Here is a 24,837-nt window from a genome sequence, read left to right on the forward strand (position 1 = left end):
AAATCAGAACGGATTTCCCATTTTGTTCGATTTTTATCGATCTGGAATGCCAGATATTTTTCTTCAATCTTTCTAAAGATTGTATGGTGTGTGTTAGATTGTCAATTTATTAATATACAAACCCTAGCAATTTTGTCAGCGTTTCCAAACATTTTTATCATAATTGGGGAAAAAATGTAACATATGTGTGTGGTACATTGGTCATATTTTTGAAATGTTACAATCAGTCAGAAAAATTTATAGCAATTCTTAAATTGAACAGATATTTAAAAAATTGTATGGTGTGTGGTCACCTTTAGAACCCTGTATTGGAGGGAATGTGATCACTGATTTGCACGCTATGCAGGGTGTAGGTTGTTGAACTCTACTGCTGACTGTTGTACAGACTGACTTACTGGCTTTCTAGGCGATTCATTTTCCTCTAAAATTCTAAATTGGCTAATGCTTCCATATCACTTTCAGTACATTGGCAATAAATCTCAGGGACTCATCGTATTCCGCTATGGAAGTTGTAGATTGGCTTTTTTTTTTCCAAACATACAATAAATATTAATGTTCCTTACATTTTTATAAAAATCAAACTTGAATCTTGTGTAGTCAAATGATTTAGTTGTGAAAAAGTTCAGCTTTTTCTATACAAACGAAAAGCTTCAAACTTTGTATGGATCTTGGATCAAGACTTTTTTGGGAAGTGGTGTAAAATAATTTGTGTTCTAATTTGGCTGCTTAACGCACTAGTTTGTTCTTATGTTTTTTAATGCATATTGGGGTTGATTCACTAAGTCCCGGTAAAGTTGCAGTGCATAGACCACGGACTGCTATTTTACCAGTATTTATGCCGGTGACATAGCCCACATTGCACGCATAGAACAATTCACAATGCATTTTGCTAGCATAACATGCACAATGCAAGTGTCATAACGAATCCTAAAGAACCAATGTGTGTATTCTGTATACAGTGTGAGTTGTGCTATGTGCCCAATGTGTGCTACATTACTTTGTCATTTTATTAAAATGAAGACATTTTACCAGAGGGCTGTGAAAGGACAGGATCCTCACAATTGTCTTCCTGACCCTTTGCCACCCTTAAGCGTGAATAATGTTTATTTTAATAACATGCATGGCACCTACCTATGTTTTAGTGTACATCATTAGAGGTGTCTAAATACATCTTAACTATATAACTGGGTCCCCACACTAAGGCGACAAAGCAACTATGACAAGAATCTTAATAGTTTACTTTCATATTTTTTTTCAGAAATGTTTCAAAGAAATTGTTGAAGGAGAGAAAGAACCAAAAAAGGTATGTGACAGTGAAACGCTAATTAAATAATTACATTTTTAGGTAGAACAAATATGAAAAATATTATTTTTCCTCCCTTAACCCCCTCTACCTACACCTTATGCTAAAGTCCCATCTACCTATGCCTAACAGTAGCGTGGTTCCGTGGTGCAACCAAAGCTGGACACCCAAAGAACCCCAAATGCAGTCTCCACCATTGTACACGGTGGCCAGCTGCATCACAGCCGCTCTATGGAGTTCGGTTACATACTACCTGTACTGCAGAGCCCAAATTTAGTAGCGCAACATGCATTATACTAGCATTATATCTAATTGATGCTACTTGTGCAAAGTGCACTATGTCAGTTGCGTACATTCTGGTAACCTGCCAGACACTGTGTCCATACAGTAATTTTGCTGGCATTTCTTGACTATCCCTCAACGCCCTTTAGGTTGTTTATTGCACTTGATTGAATACACACAATCATTCATTTCCTTTTCATTCTAATGTGGTGATCATAACCTCTTCCAGACACTCCAGACACATGCAATTGATATCTACACTATGCTTGGAGCCTCTTATCGCTGCCAGGATGTCAATTTCAATCTCCCATCACCGCTATTGCCACTCCTTCACCACTAAACACACCTGTCTAATGTGAGCTGAGCTCCGTGCGCCAGTTAGAAGCCAACAATTTCATGGGCTCCTGACTCTGTGATCACTGTAAGCCAATCAAAGTGATCACAATTGAAAAGAGAAAAAAAGATGAAAGTTGAATGAAAGTTTAAATTGCCACATATGTGATCATCATAATGGGAGTTGTGGAGATTCCTCAAAAGAAAACATCCTCAGTCTAATTAATGGCTGGCTGACAGCAGCTGAGATATCCATTCATTAGCCCTGTCCACCTACAATAGCAATTTTATAGGTGTCACTGACAAATTAATCATGTTGTCTTTCTATTTTCTTAGAAAAACTGCAAAAAAGTATCAGGAAGTAAAGCACAGTCTAATCGAGTAAGTAGCACCAATTATATTGGATAAAATGTTGTACTTATGTGTCTGCATCTTTAACCTCTCTGGCGGTAAGCCCGACCTAGGGTCAGGCTAGCCGCCGCAGGGGATCACATGGCCCCAGGAGGATTTTTCTAAAATAAAAATTGTGCCATATTCTTCAGCTAGCACCTTGCTAGCTAACCATGTCCCCCAAGTGCCTCGGGTCCCCACCGATCGCCCCCAATCACCGCCGCAATACCTACCCCCCAGGGATCCTGCGATGGCGCAGCTGCAGCCTTCACCTCCAGGCTTCGGTATGGGGAGGATCGAGACTGCGCATGACGTCATGTCTGATCGTCACCATAGCGACGAGTGAAGCTGGATCGTGAAGTTGCGCCTCTCGTGGGATCGCGGATGGGTAAATATTGCCGGCAGCGATCGGGGGGATCAGAGCGGTGCCGGGGGGCCTGGGGGACACAATAAGCTAGCAAAGTGCTAGCTTAGGCACATACAGCAACTTTCATTTTAAAAAATCCTCCCACGGATGCAGCCTCTAAAACTGCGTACCGCCAGGGAGGTTAATATTTAAAGTAAGCAAATAACAATGTTCTGTAAAGAGATAGATACAATCTTTGTAAAGTAAGCACAAAGATAAGTAGGTGGGAGAAAGTAGGTGGGAGAAAAACTATAAAAATGACACACTGCACTTAAAACCTGAATCAAATTTTTTTTCACTTGTATTTGAAATGCTGTTTAGATACAACTGCTATATTACGACCTGTATAGGAGGATTAAACTAACATCCTGTCTAGGTGACAACAAATAATTTAATTAAACTATATGTTCCCATGGTGTCACTGGGTAAGGAATTTAGGGTTGGCAAAACAAATCTAACAGTGGTTGGATAGTGTACTGGTTAAGTTCTCTGCCTCTGACACATTCTCAGCTCTTCCTGTTCAGTAAGCCAGCACCTATTCAGTAGGAGACCTTAGGCAAGACTCCCTAACACTGCTGCTGCCTATAGAGCGCATCCTAGTGGCTGCAGCTCTGGCTGGAGCTTTGAGTCCGCCAGGAGAAAAGGGCAGTTTAAAGGGACTCTGAGCATCTCTCATGGGTATGCCTTTAAAGAGACATGACCAGTACTGCAAAGTATTCAAAGATGCATACCTTCCTGTAGCTTGTGCTCTGCTCTTTCATTTGATGCCTGAATCGCCATTCTACACCAAATAGTTTTCAATTTAATTTAAAAAATCACAGCTACCATCTTGGCTATGTTATAACTTCTGGGTCACCCCTGTCTTCTCTGTTAGAGAAATGCATCACTGAATGAAGCAGGAAGAGGAAGTTACCCGCATGGCCATTGCAAGAGGCTCCTCCAGAGGGGTCATATCACGACTTTGTTGGACTTGTGTGTGCTGTATTTTAAACTTGTGTGTGCTAATTCATCAATATTTTCACGTGTGGTAGATGTCCGTTAAGTTACCTAAGTGTCTCTGTGTTGTTACGCTGTTCCCTGCAGTGAGGGCATTACAATAGAAAAGAGGCATCCTCAACATCCCTTTAGATGTGAATGTTATTATTGTTCCTTTTTTTGTATAGCGTTTTTCTCCTGTCGGACTCAAAGCGCATTGCGAGGCAGCCACTACAGTGCACTCAGTAGGTAGTAGCAGTGTTAGGGAGTCTCGCCCAAAGAGCTCCTTACTGAATAGGTGCTGGCTTACTGATGCTGCTTGCTCTGAATCTGCTCTTAATCTGTCCCATTAGTCTTAACATGCTATTTACTTGCTACAGCTTAGATCAGGGGTGTCAAACTCAAATACAATGTGGGCCGAAATTGTACACTGGGACCTAGTTGCGGGCCAACCTCAATGTCTACTGGCCACATCCCTCCCTTATAAAGTCCCAGTTTTCTAATGCCCCCTCCCTTCAAACTCCTATACAGTTCCCTAGTGTCTAGTGGTCCTCCTCCCCTATACAGCTCCCTGGTGTCTAGAGACCCCCACCCTCGCCTTTATAGTTCCCTAGTGTTTAGGGCTTTCCCCCCTACCTTCCCCATATGGCTTCTCTGGTGATCTAGGGCTTCATCTCCAGTACAGTTTCCCTGGTGGTCTAGAGTGGGCCAAACATAATGCAAAGTGGGGAAACCCCTTGAGGGCCAAATTTAATAGCCCTGAGCGCCAGATTTGGCCTGCGGGCCGGAGTTTGACATATATGGCTGTATTGCTATGTTTTTGGCGTTGCTAAGGCCTCACACTCGACTCACACCAGCCTATAGGCCGGGTAAATACATAGTTTACAACTTCACACTGTATTAGGATATTTATTCAATTATTTACATTATTTACAGGTATAGCAGTGAATCATGGATAAATAATAGAGTTAAGAATCAATACATTACCGGATATTGCATCATCACTCCGTATCGGGGGACCAGCGATCGTCAGGAGGCAGCGCATACACAACATCACACAACTCGTCAGTAGTGGAGAGTCCCATCAGAGCAAGGGGAATCTCTCTGTCTTATACTCATAGATCCACCCATTTTCCCTATTGCATCTTGGGGATGCTCAGGCATGAGCCTCACTATGGTTGGATAACTTATAGTCAATATTTTCATGAACAGGACTAGTTCTAGTTAAGTCATGCAATTCCTGAAACAGTTAATTCAGGGTTACGCGCTTATTGCAACACAATGTTATATAACCATATCATGTGCCACGCATGCTCAGTACTTGTTTTGATAGGGTGTAGTCGGCCGTCAGCCTATCCACAACGTGGAAGGATGATTCATCCCTCGTGATTATTGCATGATCACGGCGCGAACAGCATGTTTTCATAACCTAAAATAACCTTTATTCTGTCAACGGTTTTCTATGGAGAATGGTCTCATCACTACTAAAAGATATAAGATATATCCTCTCTACCTACAGACTAGCTTGCTAATGTGTTTCTCACCTAACAGCCAGTCATTCACACAGACTCTTCAGACTTGTATCACAATGGCTTAGATGAACTGCCAAGAAACAGCATGCATGTTCAATCAGGCACTCAAAGTATGTCACTACCGAAGGGTGCCTGTAAAACATCTTTTGATATTTTGTCTCTGCTCACTGCCTGGGCATCAGCGGCACTTGCAGGAGACAGGGTCACTTTCTATTTGCTCCCTGCTCCTGTCAATCATGGGGACATCCACATGACAGGCATTCGAAGCTAGTTACTGTCAGAGGAGAGCTGGAGGTAATCACCGAAAGTGTTACCGAATGCTGTAACATTGATGAATTGACATTTACTGACATGTGTTGAGGTATTTACAGCACAAGTCAGTAATTTATCTCACTGCTCAGTAATTTCAGCTTTTCATGCAGTAACTGCTTTGATGAATTGACATTTTCCTAAATGCTCGGTAAAGTCAGCTGTTTGCAGCATTACCGAATGCAGTAATGCTTCATGAATTGAAGCCACTGAATTTTAAATGAAACAACTCAGATGCAGTTGAAGTGCAGAGTAATTGTTTATGGATGGATAGATGGATGGATCGCATCCTTTGTAATATTTTGCGCAGTGACTAGCATTCCACGAGGATGAGTTTTCATGGCTGATTGCTGTTGTTCTTAAGCTGGTAAATGCACCTCTATCTACAGTAATGTTATTCAAACTGGTTTGTGGGCTTTAAAATCCTCAAGATATGCTACAAGTTCATGATATAAGAAAAATCAGTTATAATGAATTAGAAGTGTACTATATGAAAACGAATATAAGATTTTCTATATTAATCAGAATCGGAAATCAGCTTTATTTGCCAAGTATGACAGTTGTCGCACCCGAAATTATTTGTGGTACACACAGCATTGGTAATAGTGCATTTAACAGACATTAAAAACTGGCATGTAGACATTACAGACATAGAGACAACAAGGTACGGACAGGTCAAATCAGCAAAGCAAAGGATGCCTGAGAGGCGAGGATGGGAAGCTAGGGGATTTTGCAGGGGTGGGGGCTTGAGTTCAGAAGGCCAGCTTGGGGAAAGAAGGTGTTTTTTGTGCCTGGAGGTTTTGGTGGGGATGGTTCTGGAGCTGCGGTCTAATGGGAGAAGGTTGAAGTAGCTACTACCGGGGTGGGGGTCATTCAATATTCTGTTGGCTCTGGTGCTAAGCTTTGTGTTATATTTTTACAGGCAAAATGTACAAAGTCATCTATTAATAAAAAGCATTCACGGGTGGTAAGTGCCATAATTTTTGCCCTTAAAATACTGCAGAATATATATTTGTTAGTAGATTTCTACATATCTTGTATCTGTTTTTCTTATCTGTTGCTGCCGCTACCGGTGTGTGTACCACTGAACCATTACCGCAAACCATTCTTGGCACTCTGCCAGTACCAGATTAAACAGTTCACAGAACAATTTCACAGGAACAGTTTACATTTTAGATGGGTGTAATACAAAAACAGGGCACTATCTGCCCTTTCCTCCATCCTTCTTCCAATTCATTTTTACACATTACAATTACATAAAGAGAATCTGAAGTAAAAATAAGTAAAAATAAAAAAAAAAGTTTCTCATCTAAGGAGAGGGAAGGGGGTGATTGACGGACAGAATGGACATGGTCTGGCATAGGTAGCCAGATGCTATGCTGTGTCCCCCATTTTAGTATAGGGAGGGAGCTAAATGTTGCCCGACCTATTTTTTAAAATTATTTTCCTATCCCTCCCTCCCCCTGCCAGCCTATGACAGCGGATTGCTCCTGTCTCCCCCAGGGGGACAGCCATATCACACACAGTACAGCGCTGCCGTGGATCACAGCGCTGAACACAGTAAATAGACGGCGATTGCCACTGGGAGACTGATGGCGGAGCAGAGCTACATCATCCAAGCGGAGATGCAGACGCATCGGCGCATGCGATATCTTGCAAAACCCTGCCCCCTGGGGCTGCCGCCATGATCATGCCCATTGGTGTGACACGGTCGGCGAGTAGTTAAGGGGGGGGGGCAGAATTTGGCTACCAATACTAAAGGGTGGGGGCAATGGGGGACATCATCTGTCTACCTATACTAAGATACTAAGGGTGGGGCAGCACCTGACTACCAATACTAAGTGGGGGGGGGGGGGGAGACACTTGTATAAGTATTCAATTTTCCAATCACTGTGTATGCACAGTAATTTTACCAGCCTTTTGTGAACCTTATGGGTGGTCTGGTACACAATGATTTTTCCACTGAGAGTGGAATATCACTTTAGCCAGCAATACCACAGTACCAAGAAGGTTGTCATATCAACAATTATTTGAAAGGATACATCCGGGGTAAAAAGTAAAAAAAAAAAAAGTTTCACTCACATGGGGCTTCTTCCACCCCTTGAAGTCTGTTAGGTCCCACGCCATAGTTCCGCTCTGAGCCAGGCCTCCGCTCTACCCACCGGAAGATCCTGACCCACAAAGACAACTTTGTTGATATCTCTGAAACATTATAACTCAAGTGAGTGAGTGAGTGAGTGAGTGAGTGAGTGAGTGAGTGAGTGATGCTCCAGGAGCCATGTCATCTTCATCCTGCTGAGCTCTACCTTGTTATCCTAACATAGTCAGCATTCTTATACTTTTTATATTATAGATGAATTAAGATGAATTATAGATGAATTAAGTTAACTGGCTATTCTTCAGGAATAACACTTCATACAGATTTTGGTTCTTAATAATTTCTGTTTCACTGTGGTTTGTTTTGCAGAAGGTTTGCACAGGAATATTAGGAAAAAAATCCAATTCAGAGGTAAGTAACATATTACATTTACTAGATAGAGCCCTTGTTGTCAGTATGTTAAATTATATTAAATTGCATGCATTATTTTGCCATTGAAAGGCAAGAGTACAGCAACCTAATTGAGGCTACGCCATCTAACTCATCTTTCTACCACAAGACATCAGGATATCGAATGCATAAATGGATGCAAATAAAAAAATGATGGATGGTCTATTTTTTCCCAGAACAAGTAAACAAGTGCATTATTTTCCATAGTCAAAGTATATATGTGTTTTTACCTACACAAGAAGAGATCATTTTCTTCAGACCTGTCCTATCTACTCTTCTTTGAGACAATTGTTCAGTAAAAGAGGCGAGGCGGGACAAGGTCCTCCAGCACCCAAGGCTGAGACACCAAAGTGCGCCCCTCCATCCCTGCCACCCCAGCCATCACACACTGATTGCTATTAGACTAAGAGGTGCCACAAGGCCCACAACCTCCCCAACACCTTAATATCTAGTTATCTGGCTTGCAGTCACTGCTATGTATCCCCCTTTCTTATTTCTTTCTGCTTCAAACACAATTAGGAATGACAGCTGAATGAATTGTGCGCCCCCTCCTACACTGCGCCCTGAGGCTGGAGCCTCTCCAGCCTATGCCTCGGCCCGGCCCTGAGTAGCACCGAAGTAAAACATTATATTTGTTTTTGGAAAGAAAATGGGGAGTCTGACCAAGGGACTCTTAGAGGAAACTTGAAATAAAACAAATACCAGCATTTATACTTACCTGGGGCTTCTTTCGGTCTCCTGTAGGCTATGGGCTCCATTGTTATCCTCCCAGGCCCCTCTGTTCTACCACAGTCCGCTCTATGCGCAACCTTGGCCGAATGCATCCTTTGTCGCACTTCCATGGCTGGGAGCATTCTGCACCTGCGCAGTTACAGACTTAGCGAACTGCACATGCACAGAATGCTCCTGGCCACAGGAGTGCAATCGGTGGGTGTGCATGGCTGAGACCAGGCATACACAGTGGAGAGCAACTGGGCCATACTGTGGGACAATGGAGCAGCCTAGGAGGATGGTGAAGGAGCCCAAGGGCCTAAAGGGGGCTGGAGGAAGCCCCGGGTAAGTATAAATGCTTGTACCTGTTTCATCTCAGGTACACTTTAAGGAGAATATTCAGTTAATAATCATATATTAGATGGGTGTATTTATGAGAATAGGGACTGCAGAATTCCCCTTGACCATCATACGATGGCTATGTTACTTTATACAGCAGTAGTGCGAACAATGGAAAATGTTCACTGAGAAGTTCCACTGCAGGATTTTTTTTAATTATTTGGACACACCTCATGGACAAGACAATGTTAACCCAGCTATATACTACTAAGCTGCAGTGATTTCCCCTGATTAATTGAACAGGTAAGTAACATAGCACCAATGGTGTACCTAGGGAATTTGACATCTGGTGCTGATTATTTACAATCCACCCCCCTAAAAAAAACAATCTTTTTGATGGGAGGGTTGATGGGTTGAGGCACCAAGGGTGTCGCTACAAATTTTTGCCGTCTTTTGGGGAAAAGAAGTCGTCAGGATGTGGACAGAGATAATTGTTATGAAACTCTGTGCTCTATACAATGCTGCAGAAAATGTAAGTGCTATATAAATGCACAATAATAATATGGTAGGACATTAGACTATGACTATGGTACGATTAGAGTGTGAGCTCCTCTGAGGACAGTCAGAAAAGGGGGACATACGAAAGAGGGGGATGCATAGGAGGAGGGGGGGTGGGGATAAAGAGGTAGAGGCACAAGACAGAGAGCCTGATGGGAGAAGAGAAAAGGCAGGAAGACCTCTCACCAGAACTGCAGACACCACCAGTGCGGTTTGGCAGGGACATGCTGTTAAAAGAAGCCATTAAAATCTGAAAAGAGGAAAGGGTCATGGGGAAGGCAACAGGGTGGGAGGGGGAGCTGGGAAAAGATAAGATTACCTGCAATCAAGCTAATCTACATCGCCTGGAGCTTGCTGCTCTGCTCACTACAGAAGTCGACTGTCAGCACCTGTATCAATGGCTTCTGCAACAGCAGACTGGCCTGCATTATTGATTAATTACTCTGATCGGGATAAATATGCAATAGTCTAGGGCACTCTGGTATTACAGCAGCCAGTGCACATTGCCACTAATGACAGGCAACTTCTGAAGCACTAAACCTCTTCCCGCTAATGTCCCAGTTGCAGCATAGCAATCATTCTCTCCACTCACCCTGCTGCTCTGCACGTTCACTCACTGCAGGCTGTGTGTGGAGAGCAAGGAGACACATTGCCCACGAGACATAAAGGGGGAGGGGTGCTACATCTAGTGCAGGAAGTAGTACAGTCCAATCCACTGCCTGCTGCTATTTTCCAGAATGTTGCCCAAAATGTGCAAAAAAGGTCCCAGGTGGAAGAACACATTGACTGAGCACCACAGTGGCACCCATAGCCATGGCTACTCCTGGTGCTGTGAGGACCTGCAGCCTTATTGTAGTTATGCCACTGCATAGCACAGTGAGTCTGAATCAGGCATGGGCTTTCGAGTAGAGTACTACTCAAATTCGGAATTCAAATGCCGCGTTTCAAACCTCACTACCGCGCTTCCTCCTTGAAAGAGGAAGCGCGTTAGTGAGTCTTGGAACACGGTTTTCATTATGCCTATGACGCGTAATGAACGCATATGTCCTGAAGACTGAATCCCGCAGTCACACCTGAAGTCATTAGACATCATTTGAATTCCGAATTTGAATAGTACTCTACTCGAACTCCCATGCCTGGTCTGAATTATCCTGCTCAAATCAAACTAATAATTAAGAGAGTTGTTTTTCTTCTAAACTTTTCCTATTTTTTTTTTTTTTGTGTTTGTGAGGCTTAGTGAATTTTTTTTCGTAGAGGGTAAAAGTCCCTTTATGATATTGCTCAAATATAGGGTATCAATGTGGGTAATGTTATTGCAAAGTATTAACATAACCAGAGCTTTGAAACAAGTGTGTAGATATTGTTGTCTTTGGCCTAGTGCACACTAGAGCGGTTCGGCAGCGTTTCTCGATCCACTTGCGGATGTGGAAACGCTTGGGTAATGTATTTCAATGGGCTGGTGCACACCAGAGAGGGAGGCGTTTTGCAGAATCGAATACTCCCGGGCTGCTGCAGATTTTGGATTGCGGAGGCGTTTCTGCCTCCAATGTAAAGTATAGGAAAAACGCAAATAGCTCTGAAAACCGGCAGTTCAGTAACAGCTTTACTGTAACAATATCTAAATCTACTACACCAAAAACGCTTCCCAAAACCGCAAAATGCTAGCTGAAACGCTACAGAAAAATAAGACAAAGTGTTTCAAAATCTGCTAGCATTTTGCGGATCTACTAGCGGTTTTTGGTGTGCACCAGGCCTGTGACCAAATTTCAAAATCCTTATAGCAGTTTATGCCAGTGAGTGTTGTCATTTCAGAGTATTCCATACAAAATAACTCATGATGCTGCAGCCCTATCAGAGATGTTCTTTTTCATTTTGCTGTATGATTTTGCTTCAGTGCAGGAAGTACAATAAGGACATGAATCTAAATGGAACAGAAATACTAAATTGCCAGTTAAGAAGTTTAAAAACCCAAAAGAAAAAAGTAAGTTATTTCAGTTTCTCCCTTTTTCCTCCTTCATTTCTCTGTTTACAAGCTTATACTTGTAAGGACCAACATATAGAAGGCCTTGGCAGGGGCGTAGCATTAGGGGTTGCAGAGGTAGCGACCGCATCGGGGCCCTTGGGCCAGAGGGGCCCCGAAGGGCCCTCCCTCAACTATAGTATTAGCTCTCTATTGGTCCTGTGCTCATAATAATCACTTCTATAGATACTTTGAATAGTGGTAATCATTAACAAACTGTTCCCCATCCCCTTCTTGCCCTTCTGACACTGTAGTTGCCATTGTCAGGTTTTGGTGCATAGTATCAATTGTTTTTAATAAAATGCTTGGGGGGCCCCATTGTAAAACTTGCATTGGGGCCCACAGCTCCTTAGCTACGCCACTGGGCCTTGGTATGCTGCAAATTCACTGTTGGATGTTCTACCCAATTCATAACATAGTGACTGTAAAATAATTTTAGCAAAGTTCAAGATTCATTGATAAAATGGACATCTGGCTTGTAATGTAATCTAAACGTATTGAGTGTGCGGACCTTCTGGATTTTCGTGGTATAATCATTTAGGGTAGGAGCAGAGAGGATAAATCCAGCACAGAATTTTTTTATTGGTGTAAAATATAGTCCTTAGATATGACATGCAAACACAATGTAAAAAACATAACTGGTAATGGTGTGGTGTGTAGACCGCTCAACTTCAAACAGGGACAGTGCCAGGGCTAGGATTGCCAATCCAGTAACAGTACAAAGGATACAGATGCCCACACAATGTCCATTAAAAGTCACAAATTCTTTATTGTGGACGTATCCAAAGCTTAAAAGACATCAAACAACTGTCGGACGTTTAATAAAACGATTGTATAAATCGTTACTGAAAATATAAAATCAATAGTCCAAAGTTCCTGAAACAGTAGGAGGAGTTTTAGACTATAATATACGCCCAACTTTTGAGTTCGTTTTTGTAGGTTTCTCACAGTACTGAAAACACAATATCAAAGCGCTATAGCCAATAATATCCCATAGGGTGCGCTACCACCAGGCTCAGGTAAACCTTTTCAAATCAGTTTATAGTTGTTTAGTGCACACCATCACTTATTTGACTTCATATACTTCAATATACTGTCCATATTCTTGCATTAATACTATTGCATCAATACCAGCAGCACCTCCACCATGAGCACCCACTAGTGATCAGACTCACCGGATGTATTGGCCACTATTAGACTGGCCAATCATGCACAATTCCAGGAATCCTAGGTGCCTCAAGATCCTGGCGCAGATCGCTGCTCTGTATCGTTATCCTTTTTGTGTTGCAATACCTCAAAGAAAAGGTCTCACATAGCGTAATACTGATAATAGTGCCCCTGATGAGTTACAAGAGAGTAACGAGATCGATAGGGCGGAGGCGGACGTACCAGGACAAGAGAAGCGCCCTGTGAGTGGAGCCAGTGGGGGTTGGACGGCAGTGGAGTCCATAAAGTATGCCCAGCCTGGCAGCGGGGGAGAGGCCGTGAGAAAAACTCTGTGTGCAGTATAACCATTTGGACATGTGAGTGTAATTTTATAATAAAAGCTATTTTAAGGAGACAGTATTATGCTATGTGAGACCTTTTCTTTGAGGTATTGCAACACAAAAAGGATAACGATACAGAGCAGCGATCTGCGCCAGGATCTTGAGGCACCTAGGATTCCTGGAATTGTGCATGATTGGCCAGTCTAATAGTGGCCAATACATCCGGTGAGTCTGATCACTAGTGAGTGCTCATGGTGGGGGTGCTGCTGGTATTGATGCAAGAGTATTAATGCAAGAATATGGACAGTATATTGAAGTATATGAAGTCAAATAAGATTCTCACAGTACTGGTTTAAACATGCAAACGTAGACCAATTTGTAAAAATATTAATTTAATATCAAATAAATATGACAATATATCAAAACAATATAAAATTGTACTTTTGATTCACATAAAACTCACAAGATTATTCTTACAATAAGCTGTATAACATGGCTTCAATGAAACGATCAAAGTGATATAATTTGCATTAATCAATAAACAGAAGGTTGAACCAATAAGCAGTCAGTTTATCTAAAAAAAAAATGGTGGCTATCAAACACAAAATAGATCTTATTTAACTGTAACAAATTTATGGTGACTCGTTGGATAGAGTGGATGGGCATTGCCCAACAAGCAAAATCAATATATATATTTAACAAACAGGAATAGATATCCAATAAGTCAGCTTAAACTTTGTTAGGTGTGGTCTGGTTAATATACGTGCAGACACCAATGTCTAAGGTAGATAGTTTAACAGATCTAGTATTTATCTCTAGAATGAACTATACAATGTTACAGTAAGCCATCAATGAATATTGGATTATATCTAATAATCTATAGAGAAATACATTATCTGTAAATAAATTTCTTGCTAATGCAGGGGATTCTCCCAGCGTGCACTCTGTTAGAATCAACCCTTTTTGCAATGGTTATGACTATCAACTAATAAAAGTCGCTTTATCAATCGTATATTCAGATAGCTGTACTGTACATAATAAAATATATATAATCACATTCAGTATAGTCACCAAGATGGTTTCCAATATGGGTGTGGCAGCGATGGAGATCAAACAAATGGCATGTATCCCTTACGATGACCTATGATTTCTCTCTGCTGATCTCTCCCTGTTCTTCCTGCACCCTCCTAATATACCCCCTTCAAATTATTATACCTATCTGGAAGATTACTCGGGACCATTCAGCAGATAGGTGAGAGTGTTTTGGGATAAGCTCTGTCCAATTCACAGCCTATTCATGGCTGCTTAAAACCAGTTGGTCTTATCAAACATAAAACTAGTTCTGCATACCACACTGAAGGGTTTGGTCAACTCTAAAGTTACAATGAATGGTATCCAACTGAGTTTCATTGTTAATTATTTATCCTGGTCTGGAGCAATTCTGGTAAACAGAAGACACAAGACGTCAGCTAAATCTCTATTCAGCATGGAATAAGTGTGTGTGTGTGTGTATATATATATATATATATATATATATATATATATATATACATATATATATATATATATATATATATATATATATATACTTGATGAAATGTCTCATATAAGATTTACCTAATTATGCAAGGAACATATATGAAACATCTCAAGAGTGGGATCATATACAAATGCACATCTCCATACACATACACTACATCTCTACATACACATGTGTCTCTATGCACGCCATTACAATATATATGTGCAATTGCATAAACCTTCCAATAATTATATTCCATACAAAGCAGCACAATATTGAAATTATAATTTCATATAAGACATGATATTGATTATAATGTAATATTTATCCCATATGTGCCTATTACTAATGATTTATATTTGGTTCATTCAAAATTAATAGTCATGTTTTCAAGCAATACACTTTCTTATGAACTCCTATTGTTAATAACTAGTAATGTGGGTTGAACCGTCACTTTTACATATGGGAATTTGAATGTACCCTCTGGGAATTTGAATGTATATCTCTCTAATATAAAACAAATGCTGACAGCGACCCAGTATATTTTTATATTAACTTAATTCAGCTTGACACATCAATGCCTTGAGGTATGTGTTTTGCTCCTGGGACTAGTTAACAAATACGGAGTTAGCTATTTATCAGATAGCATTCATGTCTGTAGCTTCAACTTTTGTCAATACTGGAAGTATTTTTCCCAAATGCACAAGGTTACTTCTAATCCTAGGATAACTATCATTCTGTCAACATTCTGTCTCAATGGTCTGCAGTGTTCTCCCCAGAATTTTTTTCAAGCCGGTTGGCATGAAAAAGTAGCCGGGTGGGATGTTTAGAGCATGGTGCATTTGATGTTACACGTGCGCTATATGCTGGCGACATATGTGGCACTAATGGAAGAGGATGAACCAGAAGACTGATGGGCACAGAGTGGTAGGTGACATAGGGCAGGTAATGTGTAAATGCACATTTATAAACTAGATGGAACAGCACCAGGGGTTTACCGTGTTCGTCACTCGTCTCGATATCCTCTCTCCATTACCTCTGTACACTTGATCTACTAGGGTGGCCCTACATCTTGCAGCTTCTTTGAACGATATATGTGACCAATTTCTGCCCGAAATTGGTCATAGTGTCGGTTGGGCATGCACTTGGTGGCACAGATTTTCATCCGTTTTGATTATAATAATCAAATCGGATGGTTGATCAGCCGCAAGTTGCCTGATGTATGGCCACTATACACAGACTTCAGTGTCCCTGTTCATTATTATTACATGTCACATGGCTTATTTCACATGGATGTTATTGTCCTGGGGGAAGGGGAGGGTTGTATGCAGATAGTGTGCAGGGGCTGTATGTAACTGATAATGATCATATACGGCCCCTGCACACCTTTTGCCCCTTTCAGGAAAACAATATGAAATAACATGTACGTGAAATGCAATAACCAATACCCATCTGCACATAAACTTACTAATAAACTTGCTTAGCCTCTACACAGGCTCCAGTGTGTCCCTGCTCATAATTCTTGCAATTCTCATGGCTGCGAACTCTCATGGATGTTATTCCTGCAGGGGGAGGGGGCTTGTCCTAGGGTATTGCAGATAGTGTGCAGGGGCTATAGATTTGATTATAATACCAGCTGCATGAATAACACACCCAGGTGAATTTACAGCCATGTGAATTGCAATAATTATGAGCAGGAATTTCACACCACCAATGCACATAGTTTATTCATTGATATTTACACGAAGAGTTCTAAACAAATCTGGAAGCGGCTTCTTCCTTGCAAGATTGCACAAGCTGTATGTGTGTAAGACATATAACCTGATCTGCTCCCGAGTCCTGACTAGGCTGATGGCAATCAAACTGCAGCTCCTCAGCCTGGCTCTTCTCAGCCACCTTTATTACACGGTAAAGGTGACTTTTTTTCAGATCTCCTGTCCAGACGATCTGACACATCAGACAGGAGGCTGAAAGTTCAGGAAGGACTGTGGCTGGCCATAAACCAGCAGGAAGCGCACAGGTCATTAAGAACGGACTCACTGAGTGACATGTGCTGTCCTGCTGGCTGCTTCTCCACCCCCTGCTCCATTAGCTCTGCCTGGCTGTGTCTAGCCTGCATATCTGCAGGGGAAGAATCACCTTCGGCAGAAGCTAATAATGATCGGGCAGTTACACCCAAGATCTTCCCGCACATCAGGAAAGTATGAACACTGTGCTGGGGGCAGGGTTATTAATTGATGTGCCGGGCAAAAAACGAGCAGCCGCAGAAAGGCATTTACATAACATACCAGGGGGATGCAGACAGGGGAAATCTCCCCCTTCCCAGTCCATCCCTTGCTTGATTAGGCTCCAGCATCCCTGCTCTCTCTTTTTATTACAAGAGAGGCTCCATCATTACTGGAGGGCAGGAGGGAGAACCGGAGCAGGAATCCCGCCCCTTACAACCCGCGCAGCCAATCCTGGACCCTGTCTCACCAGAACACTTGAGCTGACAGGCAGAGGAGCGCTCCTGCAGTTTACAGCGTCAGCCTTTGCTATTGTGCGAGGCTGGCGCTGATTGAAAGCAGGGAACAGAGCGCTCCTATGTGAAGTTTAATAAGGTTTACAGCTCTGGATTTTAGAAGCCCCAGGAAAGCACATGACAACAGGGGGGCGGGGTTTCAAATCAGCCGGGCGGCCCGCCCACCTAATTAGCCCTGGGGAGAACACTGGGTCTGTTTCTCTGTAAGGAATAGCCTGATTTCATTGTCCATGGATGAGATAGCTCAATTCCAATATACTTACATCAAAATGCCTATAATTCATAGGTATCATAATTGCATATTAATAATAATCAATCAGCACACCTCTATAATCATAAGCATGTTAAATTATACATCTCATGGACATCATCTTCTGTACCTAAGGAAAGGAAAACTATTAGGCTTATTTTTATTTGATCATATACAATTTGATTAATCGGAAAAGCGATATTCTGCCATCTTGGAAATCTTGACACAACTAACATGTTTCGGAGCGGTAAAGGTCTCATGGTACATCTAACATATTGTAGAGCACAACTACTACATGTGATCATATAGACCACATTGGTGGATCCACAGTTTATAAACTGCTTTATAGGGAACCTACAGCCGTTCGACAAAGACACCGCGGACCCTGTTTTAACATGGTCAACATAGTAGTGACATTTCTTGACTCCACACCTATATGAACCAACCAAATTGAGCCAGGAAGAGGATCTGGGACCTGACTCACACTAGGCGACAGTAATTGGGGCAGTGTAGGAGCTCTTTTGCTGGCAAAGTGTACCCCTCAGCGGAGAATCGGGCGCAACCTGTCAGCTTCCAGTACAGGAAGATACTTCTTTAGAATTGACACCACCTTGTCATATTCTTTACTGTGTGTTGTCACAAAAGTTGGCCTGCCGGCACCAATACTCCTGTTGTGGTTTTAATTAGTTGGTCCCTACTTTTGGTGCTAGCTCTGGTCCTACCCCTATTGATCATCCACTTGGGGTTAGAGATGGCTCAAACCTCCGATTTTCAGTTCGCGAACCTCAAACGCGAACCTCCGCAAAAAGTTTGGTTTGCGCGAACTCCTGTGAACCACAATAGACTTCAATGGGGAGGCGAACTTTGAAAATTAGAAACATTTATGCTGGCCACAAAAGTGATGGAAAAGATGTTTCAAGGGGTCTAACATCTGAGTTTTTGCATGGGGGAGTGGGATACACGCCAAAAGTACCGGGGGGGGGGGAATCTGGATTTGATGCACAGCAGCGTTTTAAGGGCAGAAATCACATTGCATGCTAATTTGGAGGCCTAAAGTGCTTTAAAACATCTTGCATGTGTATACATCAATCAGGTAGTGTAATTAGTGTACTGCTTCACACTGACAGACCAAACTCACTGTGTAACGCACCGCACACAGCAGTTTGTGTAGTGACGGCCGTGCTGGACTGGTGCGCACCATGACGAGAGTGCAGGTGATGGCGGCTTTCCAGCCCATATGGTCGCCGGGCTGAGGTAGCTCAATGACAAAACAGTGACTGCCTTTCAACATCACGGTACAGTTTGGGTATCACCTTTTTTGAGAAATAATTGCGGCCTGGTATCTTCCACTGTGGTGTGTGGCTTTGCTTTTGTGTGCTGCTTTTCCTCAGGTGGTCATCCCATTGCAGTTTGTGCTTTGTCATCATGTGCCTTCGTAAGGAAGTCTTTCCACGGCTCAATTTTTGATGGCAGAGAGTACAGATGGCATTGCTCTCATCTGAGGCAGACACACAAAAAAAATGTCCACACCACTGAGCCGACTGAGTGTTAAGTGGGGTGCCAGAATCAGAGCAGGAGGAGGGAGATATGTCACGCTTCCGTGCGGAAGCTGAGGAAGATTAAGTGTTCTGTGTTAAATTGTCAACTACGTGATTTGTGTTAAATTGTCAACTACCTGACAATCTTGGGGGTTGATGGCATGTGCCTTCTGAACACTGTACTTTGGTCCAGGGCTGCATGAAATCACGACAGCACGACCTCGAACAGACCTGCCGGGTGGCCTGCCTCTGCCTCTGCCTGTTTTGCCCATATTGGGGGGATGAAGTGAAAGGTATTCACTGACTTGACTAATACAATGTGCAGTCACACAGGTGCAGTGAACAGGTATGCAGTGACTGGTATCAATACAATGTGCAGCTGTCACACACACAGGTACCGTGAACAGGTGCAGCGACTGACTGGTATATAACACTGCATGCGCTCACGTAGGTAGGTAGGTAGGTGCACTGACCAGGTGGGTATGCAGTGATTGGTATTACAAACGTGCAGCTGTCACACACACAGGTACCGTGAACAGGTGCAGTGACTGACTGGTATATAACACTGCATGCGCTCACATAGGTAGGTAGGTGCACTAAACAGGTGGGTATGCAGTGATTGGTATTACAAATGTGCAGCTGTCACACACACAGGTAGTCACTGAATGTGCTGGGCCTGGCAGTGGCACAGTAGGAATTACCAAGGGGCCAAGGTCCCACCAGCAGCTGCGACTGACTGACAGGGCTGTATATGCAACACAAGTGTCTGTGGGACACACACAAAAAAAATAGATCACAAGAACAACATTTGCTCTCAAAAGAGCTGTTGAGGATGAGGAGTGCTTTTTAGCAATAAGATCAGCAAGAAGGAGCAACCTAACAAGCCTAACACAAGAGCCTAACTAAGCTTTCCCTATGTCAGCAGCCAGGTTCTCTGCCTTCTCTAATTACTGCAGCCACAAGAGTGAGTGAAATGGCTGACGCTGCCTGCGTTTTATAAGGGGGGGGCTCCAGGAGGGAGTGTAGCCTGATTAGCTACCCTGTGTCTGCTGACTGTGATATAAAGGGTCAAAGTTGACCCTAATGATGTTGTATAGGGGGCGTGTCGAACTCGCATATAGTTTGCGGTTCACCGCGAACACGAGCCACCGAAGTTCGCGCGAATAAGTTCGTGTGCGAACCATTCGGGCCATCTATACTTGGGGTAACCTCTCTTCTGCAATCTATGTTCAACCTTTTCAAAGTCATCTGACTGTGACAGCCAGCTCACCTCTGAGCAGTTACGTCGGGCTCTGATAAATTCACCTACAGGGACACCACATATAGTATGTGCCGGATGGCAACTTGTGGCCCGAAGGGTAGTTTTGCCACTACAGGGTTTTACAGGATCTAGAGCATATTCTATTGCACTCGGGATCCCCCACCAGAGTAACATCTAAATAATCAATAGATATGGGGTCCCATTTGAGCATGAACTCTAGGTTATGAGGGTTGTCATTAAGATGGTTCAGAAAAGTAGGAATGCACTCAGGGGGACCCTGGCAGACGAGCAGGAGATCATCAATGTACCTCTCGTACCACGCAACATCCTCCAGGTGGTGGCCCCCACCCCCAAAGATGTAGCACTCCTCCCACCAACCCATATAAAGATTGGCCAGGGATGTTATTTTCTTGTATATTTAACTTGACTTCCTCTTATTGTTGGAGTGGTGGGTGTGTCTGGGTAGGGAGCTTCCCAACTTTGTTTTGGGTGGTTCCCTTCTGGATGGCCAACACACCCCATGGGAGGAGGATATAAATGTTGATGTTGTGTCATTGAATGGCAACTATGATTAAGGGCCACACCAGTCTGAAACATGTCAGTTGTTTGATGTCTTTTAAGCTTTGGACACGTCCACAATAAAGAGTTTTTGACTTTGAATGGACATTGTGCGGGCATCTGTATCCTTTGTAAAACACATACCGTATATACTCGCATATAAGCCGACCCGCATATAAGCCGACCCCCCAACTTTTCCCTGAAAAACCAGGGGAAAATGATTGACCCCCATATAAGCCGGGGGTAGGAAATGCTGGCCGCCTTATTCCCCGAGTGTGTCTTAGTATAGCTAGTAAAGTGTCCAGTATGGGTAGGTAGTGCCCCAGTATAGCTAGTATAGTGCCCAGTATAGCTAGAATAGTGCTCAGTATAGCTAGTATAGTGCTCAGTATAGCTAGTAAAGTGCCCCAGTTTAGCTAGTATACTGCCCAGTACAGCTAGTATAGTGCTTAGTATAGCTAGTAAAGTGCCCCAGTTTAGCTAGTATAGTGCTCAGTATAGTGCTCAGTATAGCTAGTATAGTGCTCAGTATAGCTAGTATAGTGCCCCAGTTTAGCTAGTATAGTGCTCAGTATAGCTAGTATAGTGCTCAGTATAGTGCCCCAGTTTAGCTAGTATAGTGCTCAGTATAGCTAGTATAGTGCTCAGTATAGCTAGTAAAGTGCCCCAGTATAGCTAGTATAGTGCTCAGTATAGCTAGTATAGTGCCCCAGTATAGCTAGTATAGTGCTCAGTATAGCTAGTATAGTGCCCCAGTTTAGCTAGTATAGTGCCCCAGTTTAGCTAGTATAGTGCCCCAGTTTAGCTAGTATAGTGCTCAGTATAGCTAGTATAGTGCCCCAGTTTAGCTAGTATAGTGCCTCAGTTTAGCTAGTATAGTGCCCCAGTTTAGCTAGTATAGCGCTCAGTATAGCTAGTATAGTGCCCCAGTTTAGCTAGTATAGTGCCCCAGTTTAGCTAGTATAGTGCTCAGTATAGCTAGTATAGTGCCCCAGTTTAGCTAGTATAGTGCCTCAGTTTAGCTAGTATAGTGCCCCAGTTTAGCTAGTATAGCGCTCAGTATAGCTAGTATAGCGCCCCAGTTTAGCTAGTATAGCGCTCAGTAAAGCTAGTTACGTGCCCCAGTTTAGCCAGTCCCCGCTCCCCATGGCCGCCGCCGCTATTACCTGGCTGCATCTTCTATTTCAATCTCCGTTCTTGTAAACATTCAGAGCAGCGCGCCCGGCGCTGCTACTGTGACGAGCGGCGAGCCAGGAAAGAGCGGTTCCCATAGTAACAGGACGCTCTTTCCTGCCTCGTCACAGTAGCAGCGCCGGGCGCGCTGCTCTGAATGTTTACAAGAACGGAGATTGAAATAGAAGATGCAGCCAGGTAATAGCGGCGGCGGCGGCCATGGGGGGAGCGGGGGACCCGCGGACCAGCAGAGGGGGGGGACCCGCGGACCACCATGACTCGCATACAAGCCGAACCCCCAACTTTTGGCCCCCTTTTTGGGGGTCAAAAATTCGGCTTGTATGCGAGTATATACGGTACTTTTGTGGGTAAAGTGTGAAGTGTGTACATGAGTTGTGCTACATTGCTGGCATAAATACCAGTAAAATTGCCATGCACTGTCTGAATAACTTTACTGGGGTTTAGTGAATCACCCACATACTATGATAAGCACATCTGCTACTTCAAAATGCAGATAATGACCCATGTATTTGAAGTATATACATTTTCTTTAAGAATAATTCACTTTTGAAGATGAATGATACTATTAATATGTTCTTATATGTTTTTATTTTATTCCAGAAACCAGCAAAAGTACAGGAAAAGTTTTTTGATGAACTCAAAATCCTCTGGGGCTTTTTACGTTCAGCAAAATGAAATTTCCTCCAGGAAAATCAACTACAATGAAGGACACTCAACTTTATGAGCAGTTACAGCATCACACAATGGAGATCTTCATTACACAACAACTTTATACATCATTGCAATGTTGAAAAAAAAATACAGGGTAAAATAATTCACAGAACTTGTTGGAGAAGTGAAAAACATAATAATGCTCAGAAAACCCTTAAATTCTATAGCAAAATGGCTGAAGTTAAGCAACTGTATTTTCAACCATTAGTGATCGCCCAACTCAAGATAGAACACACATTCTATGTTTAGCTGGAAATTATGTTGAACAGGTAAAATTTTTACTCAAACAAGACACACTATCGACCTGGGCAAAAATGGATACCTGAAATGAAGGGTATTTCACACAAAAAACAATACCTTTCCATTGTTGTCTTTGCCCTGCTCTCCAATAAGCTGCAATTCAGAGCGCTGTATCACTTCTATAACGGACATCCATATTGGAGAACAAAAGCTTTATGCAAAATGAACAATTACATCACAAGAACAAAACTTGCATTGCCACATTGTGAATATAGCTATTTATATTTATTATCAGTATTACATCATAAATATATATTTTATTTTGTTTAATTAAAAAAAGTATTAAAAATGTAATGTTTATTTTGTGAATGCTAAGGCGGCAGAGGTGTAATCAATATTAGCACTGAGTCTTGCTGTCATTTGTTTTAAGGCTGGATTCACAGTTTTCAGTTGCATAACACATGTGTTATAATGACTGTGAACTTCAATGGAGGCTGGCCATAGACATTAACTCAGAGCCTGCATTCAGTGAGTACAACACAGAGATGTAAACAGGTCCAGGCCTGGCTGTTACCTTAGCTGAAAGACTGTCAATTTGTGATATGTGAACTGTATGGTTAGTTTAGATGAATGTACTTTAGCACTAGGCACTCTTGCACAAGTACTTTTTTGTACCCCTGACTCAGGCTATTATAGAGAGATCGTAAATGACGAGTACACAAGTCATTTTTTTAGAATTCATATGATAGTAAATGTATATTTCTTAGCATTGCACACATTTTTGTGCATTGCATATCTGTACTCTTTACAACAAATACAGTATATCCAAAATATCTGTCTGGCAACATATTTTACATTTTACAGTTTTCTTCATAGTGCCCCTGTAAAGTATACAGTATACTTAGTATGTAGTTTCACTTGCAGTAGTTATATGAGATAGTGTAGCAATGACTTTTAGGAACACTAGTATAGATTTTTTTTATTTTTTTCAGAAAAATAGTGGAAAGGGTGAAATTGGGTTTAACTGCCTATGGCAAAAAAAGGGCTAGAAACACCCTTGATAGGGAATTCAGCATAATGCCTTACTAAAAACCAAGTACAATGGAAAAGAATGTACACTGACATTAAGAAAAGCTGAGATTAAAAATCAATGCCAGAACATATAGTATGTACAGGCAAAGCCTCTTTAGCACTGTCAACATTTCATTACAGTGCTCGTCAGAACAATGCTTCTTACAAAACTGTGATCAGTCCTGGACTAAAAGCTTTAGCTTTCACATTCCTTTACAATGATGGGAAACCGTGCATAACTTAGTCTCAAGAGCCTCACAAGTAATGATGTTAAATGGCCAGATCTAGAATGCAAACAAGTTCCAACAGCAAAAACCATTACATTTTCGCATACAGGTGTTTTTCTCCACAGGCTAAATATTTACATGGATTTGATCGGACAACTCTTCTGGGACTGCAAGGGCCACTGCCGGATGCAAACACTTAGTTTTCTCAACTGTTCTGGCTTAGATCACACACATGCATAGCAGCAGAACTTTATTTTCCCGCCAACCAGCCAGCCAAGATCCACTTCAGTAAGAAGATTCTGTAGAATAAATATCATTTTGTTTGCTGGAAAGAGCTTTGAACAGGGTTGAATTTTAACTCTGCGTGCTGCTGCAATTTGTTTTTTTATTGGGGGGGGGGGTTCCAGATTTTGACGGTGAAAGGTTGCTTCATCGTTGATCTGTGACCCAAAAGCCCCATTACCCACCTCATGATGTTTTTCGACAATTTTCCCACTGACCGGCTATTTTTTGAGGGTACAAGTGAACGATCCGATCACGCGAACGTCACT

The 24,837-nt window shown here is 42.4% G+C and overlaps 1 protein-coding gene across 2 annotated transcripts in view; it reads left to right on the forward strand.

The window, feature by feature from the left end:
* Positions 1 to 23,244, forward strand: part of LOC137561459 (uncharacterized) — a 52,235-nt gene extending 28,991 nt beyond the window's left edge. Inside the window, exons 6-11 of one of the 2 annotated variants that reach the window (XR_011030022.1) lie at positions 1,259 to 1,303; positions 2,255 to 2,299; positions 6,453 to 6,497; positions 7,998 to 8,039; positions 11,586 to 11,667; positions 22,638 to 22,654. Coding sequence is in view for 1 of the 2 variants with exons in the window: in XM_068272755.1 (XP_068128856.1) it covers positions 1,259 to 1,303; positions 2,255 to 2,299; positions 6,453 to 6,497; positions 7,998 to 8,039; positions 11,581 to 11,667; positions 22,638 to 22,712 (339 nt within the window). In the remaining variant the exon portion in view is untranslated. Of the gene's footprint in view, positions 1 to 1,258; positions 1,304 to 2,254; positions 2,300 to 6,452; positions 6,498 to 7,997; positions 8,040 to 11,580; positions 11,668 to 22,637 lie in introns of both variants that reach the window. The other variant, XM_068272755.1, reaches the window with a different exon arrangement.
* Positions 23,245 to 24,837: the final 1,593 nt, after the last annotated feature.

Source organism: Hyperolius riggenbachi, chromosome 3 (genome assembly GCF_040937935.1).
Source record: "Hyperolius riggenbachi isolate aHypRig1 chromosome 3, aHypRig1.pri, whole genome shotgun sequence".
NCBI classification, from domain to species: domain Eukaryota; kingdom Metazoa; phylum Chordata; class Amphibia; order Anura; family Hyperoliidae; genus Hyperolius; species Hyperolius riggenbachi.